General features: G+C 48.0%; 1 protein-coding gene across 1 annotated transcript in view; it reads right to left on the bottom strand.

The window, feature by feature from the left end:
* Positions 1-6485: 6485 nt before the first annotated feature.
* LOC144319045 (BOS complex subunit NOMO1) overlaps positions 6486-12871 on the bottom strand; it is a 57923-nt gene continuing 51537 nt past the window's right edge. The window contains exons 30-31 of the mRNA XM_077906746.1: positions 9797-9889; positions 6486-7132 (exon numbers count right to left, since the gene is read on the bottom strand). Of these exons, the coding sequence (XP_077762872.1) occupies positions 7001-7132; positions 9797-9889 (225 nt within the window). The 3' untranslated portion in view covers positions 6486-7000. The remainder of the gene's footprint in view (positions 7133-9796; positions 9890-12871) is intronic.

The raw sequence follows: 12871 nt of genomic DNA, 5'->3' as shown, positions 1-12871 counted from the left end.
TTTGTCTCTTCTCCACCATTTATTTGCTCATTCAATCATTTGTTTATGTCAATGCAGAATCATAGTACTGATTTTATACTTTGGATTATAATCCAGTGCCACTTTATCTTGTTGTTCAGACAGTTCCAGCTTTGACCATTGGGACCTCTTTCAGTTGGCTCTTGTGTCCTGGTGAGATACCCATCAATGTGGTGTTCTGCGTTGTTTTGTTTAGCACTTCCAAGCACAAAAGGTCAGAAAGCACCTACTTTTTAACCCTGCAAGATGCTCCTGGCTCATCTTATGTATTTCCTACCCCCATCCTAGAATTAGACTTTTCCCAAGGAGCCCCCACTCCTTTTATCAGAGGAGTGGTATTTATTAGAGAATGAAGATCCAGGTGCTAGGTGTTGTTACTACCGGAGTGTCACTCCTTCTAGCACCTCCCCCTGCCTCAGCTGAAAGAGCAGGGAACTAACCTGTATGTCTGCACACAGGTATAAGTATTTCTACATGCAGCCATCTGTATATATATGAAAGTAAACATCAGTTCATACTGTGTGTCCAACTCTGATCCATTCCCACATGGATCATTCTAGCTCTCTTTGGAGCTGATCCATCACTTTCTACTCCAACAGTGAGAAACCTAGCTCCTGCCATCCACACTCCACTTACTTGCTTAATCTCAGTATACATGTATGGTGGGTTGGTAATTCGACCGTTTTTGAGTGTAAAAATGGTAGTTTCATATGGTTCATCCCAAAGAGAAGACAAGCATGAGTTGCTGACATGGCCTCCATATGAGTCCATGTGGATTGATCATGACCAATATTCCTACTAATGAGTATTCATCACCAAGTGGGTAGAGCACCAATCATTCACCCACCATCCACCCCTGGATTTCCCCCACCTCAGGGGCCACTTCTTCTTGCTTTCTTTAGCAGTTCCTTCCTCCTGCCCATCCTCTGAAGATTTAACTATCCCGGGGCATGGCCTCTCTACTGTTCCTCAAACTCATGAAGCTCATTTCCTTTTTAAGGCCTTTACAATGACTGCCCCTCCACCTGGGCAGCACTTCCTGTAGATCGTGGCATAACTAGCTTCTCTTCTTCAGGACTCAGCTGAAATGTCACCTCCTCAGAGTGGCCTTCCCTGAGACCAGTCACCCTCTACCACACTACCTGTTCCACTTTTTTAAATAACGCTTATCATTATCCAAGAAATCTCATTTTCTTGTTGATTGTCCCTCCCTCCATCAGCATTATGTCTCAGGAGAACTGAGGAGGCCTGATTGCCCCTTCTCACCCCTAATTTCCCAGCATACAGAGGAGTGCCAGGCACAGGCTAGATGCTCAGTTAATACGTGCTGAACAAATTAACGAATTAATGACCCCCCCCAAAGATCAAACTTTACAAAGTGCCCGCTAGACTAGAAGTCAGCAAACCTTTCCTAGAAAGGGCCAGATAATAAGTATTTTAGGCTTTGTAGGCCATACAGTCTTTGTGACAACTACTCACCTCTACCATTGTAGGGAAAAAAAAAAAAATCCAGGAACAATCTGTAAATGAACAGGGATGGCTGTGTTCCCATGACACTTTATTTACAAACATAGGTGGTAAACCAGATTTGGCCTGAGGGCCATAGTTTGCTGACCCCTGCACTCAAACCAATCCAGGTCTTAGACCTCATCTTTATATGTGAACAGATCTTTGCCATTATAACCGACTATCCATCATCACTTAGATGAGGCATTCTTGCAAGTGTACAAGGAAAGAGGCATTTTTATAGGCAGTAAACAAATAGTTCTTTGTCCCTATTCCTTCCCACCCTATCCATGAAAAGGAGGCAAGAGAGGCCCATCCCAAGTTGGACCACTCAGGGGTGTTGGCCACCTCTTCCTCGTAGCTCAAAGGCCCCTAACAGAGTAAAAATGCAGCAGCTGCGGGATCCTTCCTCTTGCTAACACCTCCCCAGGTGAGGTGGGAGCCATCGGTCTCCGGAGGCACAGATTCTACACCGACCTGGGGACCACCTGTTCCGATGCATTCATCTATTTTATAAAATCTTCACATTCCAAAAACCAAATGCAAGTTAGGCTGCTGTTTTCATCTACACAGTGGAACAGTGAAAAAAATTCACTCATCCAAAAGGATATGAAAACGGGTAGCATCTTAAACAACCCCAGGCATACATTACAGCAAGAGTGTAGTTAGTATGTTCATGACCCAACCATTATCCTACCATTGTATCATGAAGCATAAACACCTCCTCCCACTGAGAGGGGGGGCAGGAAGGGGCCACATACCTTCCTCAGCTCCACTCAAATTCCAGGGTTGGCCAGGAGCTTCCCAGCACTAGCACATGGCAGGCCCACAACCAGATTAATTTCTCCCTCCTCTGTGTCATAAGGTCATGGTCACTGTGCTAATGAAAAGCTAAAGCCAAATATGGTAGCTGACTTCAACCAGGCCTTGTCATCAAGTCTTAAAGAAAGTGGAGCTGGCTTCTCTCGGTTTTGCTCACTCCACACCGCCTCCTTCTCTGGGTAATGCAGCATCCCGGTCATGGCAGCTACCGATGGCAGGGTGTAGGTGTGCCTCAGGTCTGCCCCAGCGGTTCTGCAGTTTGCCCCTTCCCCAGGATGGACACGTGTTGCCTCAAAATGAAGTTCTCTTCCTGTCAGGCCTACAAATTGGGATGACGTAAGGCCAGACACTGCTGGATGAACGTCTTCCATAGAAGCACAATGGACCGGTGGAAGCCAAAGGCCAGTTTCCCAGACTCCACTCACCGTCAGCTGTTGTCCTGTGTGCCTGGCGCCTGCCCCTGCCTCAGCAAGACCAGTGAGTGAGCAAACAGCCTGGGGCCTGGTTTAAATGTCCATCGGTTTCTACAGAGGGGTCTCTCAGAGTCCACCACAGAGAGCTGCTCTTAGAGCCTTGATGGAGCCAATAGCAAAGATCAACACACAAAGGGGAGCAGACCCTGGAGACTCAGACAGACCCTAGATCCAGCCACGCACAAAGCCTGATTTCTTCATTATGTGATCAGTGACACGGCCCATTTTGCTTAAGCTAGTTGGAGTTGGGTTTCTATTACTTGAAACCAAAAGAGAGTGGATGAACACACAAGCAGAAATGCATCAATTTGCTGGGAGTCTCTCAGTCACTGACCACTCATGTGACAGTTCTGGTTATGTAAGGTTGTAGGACAAGTTACCCCAAAACCTGGAGGCCTAATACAATTGTGTACAGTACTCACAGCTTCTGTGGGACAGGACTTGGGAGGAGCTCGACTGGGCCCCACTCATCTGGGGTCTCTAAGAGGGCCTTGCGGATGTCGGTTGGGGCTGCATCATACAAAGGCTTGACTGGGGCGGGAGGGTCACTTCTAAGGTGCCTGATGCAGGTGGCTGGGATGCTGGATGGGCTATAGGCCACAGGGCTCAGCTCCTCTCCACAGGACTGCATGAGGACCCTCCCGCGAGGCAGGCAGGCTGGCTGCACCCACAGCCAAAGGAGGAGGTGTGCCCTTTCCTGACCTAGCCTGAGAAGCCGCACATCACCTCCTCCCCCCATGCCCCTGCTTCTGCCCTATTCCATGGGCCACACCAGGCCAGCCCCAGTTGAGCAATGGCAGGGGACCAGAGGGCAGTGTGGGTCACTGGGGCCCCTCTTGAGGCTGGTTCCTGTCTCAAGCGCCAATCATGTGCCAGGTGACTAAGACGTGGCTCTCACCTCTCATCAGCACCTGGCCTCAGGCTCAACAGAATACCATCATTTTCTCCCCCAAATCCTTAACAAGGCTTCCCTTCTGGATGCTCCAGCTCCAAAGGAAACGGAAATCCTATGAAGGGACTGGATTTAAATATCTAGTCCTAGAGTTCTTTGGTCCCAGACACCAGGCTGAGGGTCCCTCTGTGACCTGACCCTCCGTTGCAAACACTGCTACATGTCACCAGGCCCTGACTTTACCACAGGTATGCCCCCATCTCCCACACATAGCCTTCCTTCTCTAAATCCCCAAACTAGTCCCTAACAGCCCCCCATGGAACCACACTATTGCATTTTGTGTAGCGGGGACAACTCTTGGACCTGGGTTCAAATCTCAGCTCTGCCATTTAATAGCTGTGAGATCCTTGAGTCTCCACGTCCTCTTCTGTAAAATAGGACTGAAACATGTATGCTTCATGAAGGTCATGGAGATCCAGCGAACCACACACATGGGACACATGGTGGCCACGCATGGAAGGCTAGTGTTTCCCACTGGTGCTCTTCCCGGGGATGGCCATCACTCACCTTGGCCTACTCTCATGAATATTTCTTCCTCACAGGGAGACCGTGAAGAGTTAACACAGGGCTGCCTCTTCTTCTTCAGTGCCCCTTCAGCCCTTCCCATCCCCCCATGCCCAACAATCCCCACTGCTTGCTTGGCAAAACTCAAAACAAGAAAACCCAGAAGGGGAGGGGGGCACCTGGGTGGCTCAGTGGTTGAGTATCTGCCTTCAGCCCAGTCATGATCCTGGAGACCCGGGATTGAGTCCCACATTGGGCTCCCTGCATGGAGCTTGCTTCTCCCTCTGCCTATGTCTCCACTTCTCTCTGTCTCTCATGAATAAATAAGTAAAATCTTTAAAAATAAAAAAGTATTTGTTTAAAAAAAAAAAGGAAAGGAAACAGAAAACTCAGAACCAAGTCCAGCCAGCATGTGAGAATGACACTTCCCTGAAAGTCTCTGGGGTGTCCTCGGTCAAGTCTTACGGCCGCTTTAATAAGCAAAAACACGCAAGCAGTGGGAGTGAAGAACCCACCGTGTCGGACATTTAAAAAATTTCCCGGGATAAGGAAAAATTTCTCATGTAACTGCGGCCCCATTCAAAATCCTAACACCATTCACCTGTCCACCTCCCAGGGGGGATCAGAGGAATTCCGTCCTGAGAGTGCCAGAAAATGAGAAAATTACAGACCACAGAGGAAGCCCACCTTTCAAATGGACTAGAAATGCATCCACTTCGTCCCCCCACCCCCCACCAGGAGCAGAGCCCTTTAGCAGCGCGGCGGCACCCCAGGTGACCCACAGGCCAGTGGCGGGGGAACGCTGCCACCTGCTGGCGGCGGCCAGGACTGGCTTAGATGTATTGACATTTAGTTGTATCTTCCACAAGCTCTTAACCTTTACACCATGTCAATAAAAAGCCCCATTAACATTTAAAAGGGATGTTTCTGGGTGTCCACTTGGAATAAGAGTTAGAAAACACTCTGAGAATTGGATTATGTATCTCATCTGTCCCAGATCTCTGAGAGATTACTTTCTGCCACGGTAAAAGAGCAAACCCAAGAGGGGTGCCTGGGTGGCTCCGTGGGTTGAGTGTCCAACTCCTGATTTCAGCTCAGGGCATGATCTCGGGGTCATGAGATCGACCCCCGAGTTCAGCTCCACACTGAGTAAGAAGCCTGCCTGAGATTCAATCCTGGGGTCTCCCTCTGTCCGGTCTTCCCTTTTCCTCCAACCCACAACCCCTTGCTTGCGGGCTAAAAAAAAAAAAAAAAAAAAAAAAGTAAACCCATGAAATGGCAAAAGGCCAAGAGCCACAAGCTGGAAGCACAGCACCTCTGCAGGTGGCCACCAAGACTGGGGAACCCTCAGGCTGGCATTGCCAAGCGACACCCAACAAGACCTGTGCTTTCTTTTTCCTGCCTCCATTCCACATCCTTCCAGACTCACACAGCACACCCAGGAAGCCCTCTCTCCCAAATCCCTCAACGGGAGATCAGACCTCATGGCCACTTGAGCTTCCTCTGCCAGGAGGCTCTCGGCTCATCACACTGCACTTGTCCCAAGCGGCTGGTCTTCCATGCAGGGATGGGTGCGCTCTGGGAAGGCAGGTGCTGTGTGCCCACCGATCCGTGTATGCATGTGTGCGTGCACTCGTTCACTCCTCACAGATGCTCAGCATATGCCAAGCACTGGGGAGGCAACAAGGAATGAAGCAGACGTGGCCCCATCCTGAGCCTCGCCTACTGCACCCACCTTCATATCCCCATTGCCGGTCAACTGCGGTTCTCAATAAATGCTGGCAATTCCTGTGCATACCTCATGCAAAGGAGCAGCCTTCAAGCCTCACCCATCCCACACATGCATTTTGTTTGGTCTATGTGGTTTTTTAAGAAATTAAATTTGTCACTAGCATTTATAACTTGGGTTTCACACAAAGCCATTGTCTTTCCGGCTTCTCTAGATGGAGGAACACACATTCCTACAGAGCACTGGTGGGCTGGGGCCCAGATGCTCTGGCTCCTTCAGACGGGATGGGCACTCATTTTGCCCCAGATGCCTCCCTCCCCTATTCTCTACTACCGAGAACAAACATGGCTGCTGTGTGTCACTTCCCCCTTGCATAGGACTTTCCTGCCCGGCCCTTTGCTCAGGACCTATGTACCCCCCAAGGCATCTCTGTTTATGATCCCTGCTTTATGCCAACATCATCAAAGAGACACATCTGAGATGAGCTACAACACACATGAATGGGCAATTTTATTGATTTTTACCTCCTCACAAACCCTCCTAGTAGTAGTTACAGGTTGTGCAGTTTCCAGCAGGGATCTGAGACGCAGAGGGAAGTTAAGGGACTAGGCAAATCCGATGGGCACTTTATCAGCGGATCGAAAACCTGTGTTTCCTGGAATTCTTGCAAACAAATGCTGAAGATCAAGAAATACATTCTCACGCCACTAGCACAGCTTAAATACTTCTTTGACAAAAATAATAATAATAAATTATCTTCAACTCAGAAAATAAATTGTGCTCAGCAGAGTGACAGGAGGGTCCATTCATTGCATTGCACCAAGGGGCTGGATGGGAGAGGGAGGCAGGGCAGGCCCAGGCAACTACGGTGACAGGAGCATGGGGCAGACAGCTGGTGAAGGCAGTTGAATGCATGCTTGATGCCAAGGGCGAGTGGTGGCCCCTCAGCTGTGCTATGGCCTATCCCGAGTGAGATTCACCTGCCCCTCTTCTTCCTCACGTCCGCCTTGTCTTCTGTTTCTTGGCTTGTCTCTTTGCATCTTCTGGGCCACTATTGTCAGAGGCTGTCTGGCCGAGAGCTCGGACGCCCTGCAGTCGACTTGTCAACTGCAACAGCAAGGGAATGAGCTAGAAAGAGAGAGAGAGTGAGAGAGGGGGATGCCAGGAGAACACTTGTGCCCAGAGGGGCATTAGAACCTCACTTGTCAGCACACATCCTCCTCCTGCCAGGTCATCACTCACTGTGTGCTAATGAGTGGCTTTGGTTCAAGACAAAGCAGAGACCTTTGCATTGCAGACGGTCTCAGAGACAGGGGGACTGAGGATCGGGGTAGATGTCACAAGAGGTTTATGGCCTTAAAAGGAGGCCTGGGATTTGACCAAGTACAGCATCCTTTCTTGATAAAAACCCTCAACAAAGTAGGGCTGGAAGGAATGTATCTCAACATCATAAAAGCCACATACAAAAGACACAGCTAATATCATCCACAAGGGGGAAAAACTGAGAGCTTTTCCTCTACAGGCAGGAGGAACAAGATAGATGTCCTCTCTCATCATGTTTTTCAACACAGTACTGGAAGTCCTAGCCACAGCGATCAGACAACAAAAAGAAGAAAAGGCATCCAAATAGGCAAGGAAGAAGTCGAACTTCCACTCTTCCCAAATGACATGATACTCTATGTAGAAAACTCAAAAGACCCCACCACAAAATTGCTAACAGATTACACAAATTCAGTAAAGTCACAGGATACAACATCAACGTACAGAAGTCTGTTGCATTTCTATATGCCAATAATGAAACCGCAGAAAGAGAAATCAAGGAATCGATCCCATTTACAATTGCACCAAAAACCGTAAGATACCTAGGAATAAACCTAACCAAAGAGATAAAAGACCTGTACTCTGAAAACTATAAAACACTTATGAAAGAAATTGAAGATGACATAAAGAAATGGGAAAAACATTCAGTGCTCATAGACTGGAAGAACAAATGCTGTTAAAATGTCTACACTACCCAAAGCAATCTACACATTTAATGCAATCCCTAGCAAAATACCACCAGCATTTTTCACAGACTAAGCACAAACAATCCTAAAATTTATATGGAACCACAAAGACCCCAAATAGCCAAAGCGATCCTGAAAAAGAAAACTAAAGCTGAGGGCATCACAATGCCTGACTTCAAGCCATATAATAAAGCTGTAGTCATTAAGACAACATAGTACTGGCACAAAAACAGACACACAAATCAATGGAACTTAACAGAGAACCCAGAAATAGACCCTCAACTGTATGATCAACTAATCTTCAACAAAGCAGGAAAGACTATCCTATGGAAAAAAGGCAGTGTCTTCAACAAATGGTATTGGGTAAAGTAGACAGCTACATACAGAAGAATGAAAGTAGACCACTTTCTTACACTGTACACAGAAATAAACTCATAATGGATGAAAGACCTAAGTGTAAGACAGGAAACCATCATAATCCTAAAGGAGAACAGAGGCAGCAACCTCTGTGACCTTGGCCACAGCAACTTCTGCTAGACCTGTCTCCAGAGACAATGGAAACAAAAGCAAAAATGAACTTCTGGGGCCTCATCAAGATAAAAACCTTCTGCACAGCAAAGGAAAGAGTCAACAAAACTAAAAGCTTGCCTACAGAATGAGATTTGCAAATAACATTATCTGATAAAGGGTTAATATACAAAAATCTATAAAGAACTTATCAAACTCAACACCCAAAAAACAAATAACCCAGTTAAGAAATGAGAAGACACGAATAGACATTTTTCCTAAGAAGACATCCAGATGGCTAACAGACATGAAAAGAGACTCAACATCACTCATCATCAGGGAAATACAAATGAAAACCACAATGAGATACCACACACCTGTCAGGAGGGCTAAAATTAACACAGGAAACAACAGGTGTTGGCAAGGATGCAGAGAAAGGGGAGCCCTTTTGCACTGTTGGTGGGAGTGCAAACTGGTGCAGCCAGTCTGGAGAACAGTTTGGAGGTTCCTCAAAAGGTTAAAAATGCAGCTACCCTATGACCCAGCAATTGCACTACTAGGTGTTTACCCAAAGGATACAAAAACACTGATTTGAAGGGGTACAGGCACCCCGACGTTTACAGCAACATTATCAACGAGAGCCAAATTATGGAGGCAGCCCAAGTGTCCATCAACTGATGAATGGATAAAGATGTGGTATATCGTTGTGGTATATCAATGGAATATCACTCAGCCCTCAAAAAGAAATCTTGCCATTTGCCACAACATAGAGGGAACTAGAGGTTTTATGCTAAGTGAGATAAGTCAGAGAAAGACAAGTACATATGATTTCACTCATACGTGGAATTTAAGAAACAAAACATAACGGGGGAAAGATAAAGGGGACAAACTAAGAAAGAGACTCTTAACTACAGAGAACACACTGATAGTTGCTAAAAGGGAAGTTGGGGGATGGGTGAAACAGGTGATGGGGATTGAGGAGCGCACTAGTTGTGATGAGCACCAGGTGACGGATGCAAGTGGTGTACACTTGAAACTAATATTCTGCTATGTATTATTAAATAGAAATCTTAAAACATTAAAACATAGTAATAAAAAATTTAAAATTAGGAAAAAAAAAAGAGAACTAAAGTAAGGAGACCTGGGGACAGCATGAGGCCTTCGCAGTCCCTGCAGACCCTGAAATGTCCTACCTTCCATTACACGGGACACCTCACAACTGTGCAGGAGGGCGTTCCCTGGCACAGGGCACTTCTCGCCAGGCGCCTGGATTTCCTACCTTATCATGGTTGTAGCCGGCCAGCAGGACGAGCAGCGTCAGAGGCAGGGCGATATAGGACCCCTGTGCGATGTCTTGCTCGGGCAGTTTCCTCTGTGGACACCGAGAACACCGTTGCTGCTTTACAGGCGCTCTGCTCCCCCCACCACCCAGCACCCGCAGCCTCGGCCCACCGGCCAGGACCCCGGATGTCCCACGCGACAGCAAGTGCAGTGACCTGGATACACTTTCAGGTGAACCCTCTGCCTCCCGAGCTCTCCCGGCTTGCTCTCTGCCACCCCGGGGTGGACAGAGGCTGCCGACATCTCGCCCTCTGAGCCTCCGCTGAGGAAAGCAAGAGCCATGGAGGGCGGCAATCCCTGTGGCTGAGGAGTAAACGGCCTGCTTGTGCCAAGTTCCGGCCACACACACAGGGCTCCTTCCTACAAGGGGGTGCCGAGAACCCGCCACGCTAGGCTCAGGCACGCAGCGACAAACAGGCAGGTCCCAGAGGTCAGCCCAGTGAGCAGAGCAGGCAGGCTGTAGCTTGTGTCCCAGGGGCCCATCACCCTTTCTTCTTATTCTTATTCTTTTTTTTTAAATATTTAATTTATTTATTCATGAGAGAGAGAGAGGCAGAGACACTGGCAGAGGGAGAAGCAGGCTCCATGCAGGGATCCCAATGTGGGACTCAATCCCAGGATCACACCCTGGGCTGAAGGCAAGTGCTGAACCGCTGAGCTACCCAGGGATCCCCCCGCTTCTTTTTTTTTTATCCCCCCCTTCTTCTAACAGAACCCCCAACTTTCATCTGGGCCAAGCAGAGTGCACACACCTCCCGGCCTCCCTTGCAGATAGGATAGCCGTGGGACTAAATGCCGGCCAAGGCTACGTGAACAGAACCGTTTGGTAATACACCCAGGCCCTCCCCTCCTGCCAGCCAGCTGCACCATCTGTGAGAGGGGTGCGGTGCTAGGGGATGGCGGAGCCCCAAGAGGGGGGTAGGCAGGGTCCCCGATACCTTGGGGCTCCCATGCCATTCCTAGACCTTGGTCCTGGATGCTGATAGAAGACAGAAACTTCCATCTTCCTGAATACCCTGAAACTGGGGGTCTCTGTACCAGTAAACAAACCCACCCCCTCGCTCAGTCCACCCACACAAAGGAAACAAATAAATGGAAACTTTCAGACAATGACAGAATAAGGTAAGGGGACAAAGCACTGGTTCGCAAAGTATGGTCTAGGAACTCCCTTTCAGGGGATATTCAAGGTGAAACTTTTCATGACAATGCTAAGATATTACACATCCTTTTCGCTCTCATTCTCTCCCAAGTGAACAGTGGACTGTTCCAGAAGCCACGTGTGATGATGTCATCACTCTGGCAGCTAATGGAATATAATAAATCAAGACAGATGACATACATTTAAACCAAAGCTCTCAGATTCTCAACAACTTTGAACAGGGTAAGAGGGTCCTGAGAAATAAAACATCTGAGAGCATCTAGGCTGGGGAATGACTCTGGGTCCATTTACCCAAGATGGTTGAGGCAGAATGGGATGGTCTCTTAAAAATGAAATATTTCACAGGAGGTGGAACAGATTTCCACCTCCAGCTCCCTACTCCTGGATCATCTGACATGTCTTAGATCCCACTGTATTCTCCCCAGAAGTAAATGCTTACTGGGGACACTGCAGAGGGATGAAGACAATGAGTTCCAAGGCTCAAGTCTTGGAAGGTGAGGTTCAATGAGATCAGCAATGTAAAGTGCCAAGCAGTGCAGGAAATACTGAGAAAAAAAAAAAATCAATGATGTGGCTTACACATAACAGAAGAGTAAAGTGGAGTGCTTAGGAAGGCCTTCACAAATGCACAACGCTGAGCCACCCATCGGGAGGTGGAGTGTTCTAGAAACTATGTGATGTGAGACAAACCAGCTTGCTCTGAGTCCTGGCTCTGCAGGGAAGTTACTCATTCTCTCTGGGCTTCTGTAAAATGCAAGAAAGGCACATCCCCACAAGGGCCATTGTGAGGATCAGCAGTGAATGCCCTGCACAGACCCTGTGGGAGCGGGCACTCCCTGCACTTGGAGGTGTCTCACATGCAGCGAAGTGACAGACACAATCACGGCAGCAGCTCTGGGGTGTGGTGGCTGCTTGGCCACCACCAGCAGCATCTGTTCCCGCCACCAGCTGCCCACGTGTCTCCCTGGATCCAGATGAACCTCCTGGTGGGGGCCCCAGGGAATATCGCAGACAGCTACCATCAGTGCCCTTCACAGAGACCCTCTGCTCTCACTGGGCTGGCAGTGTGCCTCCACACAGGGACAGATGGTTCCCTACATGCTCATCTCTTTGGCATCTCCTAACCAGGCCTCCTCTGTGGGGAGTGAGGTAAGTGCTTCCTCCTGGAGTCTGTCAGAAAGACTCTCTACTTCAGGTAAGATCCTATTTGCCAAGACACTGAGCACAAGCCTCTGGCCAGAGATGCCCAGAAAGCAGCAGAAGAGCTGTGTTCAAGTCCTAACCCTGCTGTGCACGAGCTGGGGACCTAGACTGCTCAGTGTCTCCTTGGGTCTCATCTCTAGATGATGGAGAATAATTCCTACCTACCTCCCAGCTAGGATGGTGTTCTGAAAAGCACAAAATGATAACTTGATTGCATGTGGGAAAGATAAATTTGGAACTCTTCTTCACACCCTACGCCAGGAAAAACTCCAAACGGACAGAGATGGAAATGTACCAAATGAAACCATGCAAGTCCCGGAGTAAAAAGAAATTCCTCTAAAAACTGAAAAGTGGGGGAGATTTTCTTAACTATGATTCAAAATTCAGAAGCAATGAGGAAAACATCGATACATTTAGCGTAAAAAATAAAATAAATGTTTGCATAATCAAAACGAAAAAACAAATTGGGACAAATAGGTACAGCATACATCACAACAGGTTAGAATTCCTTCATATACAAAGGGCTTCCAAAATGAAAAGGACCAACAATCTAGATAAAAGTAAACAGTTCCAGAAAGAGAACAAAAAATGGTTCTTAAGCATGTGGAAGGATGAGAAATGCAGAGGACAGCTCCAAGGAGATGCCATTTC

This window comes from Canis aureus, chromosome 8, assembly GCF_053574225.1.
Source record: "Canis aureus isolate CA01 chromosome 8, VMU_Caureus_v.1.0, whole genome shotgun sequence".
NCBI classification, from domain to species: Eukaryota; Metazoa; Chordata; class Mammalia; order Carnivora; family Canidae; genus Canis; species Canis aureus.
This window is presented reverse-complemented; position numbering and strand designations above follow the sequence as displayed.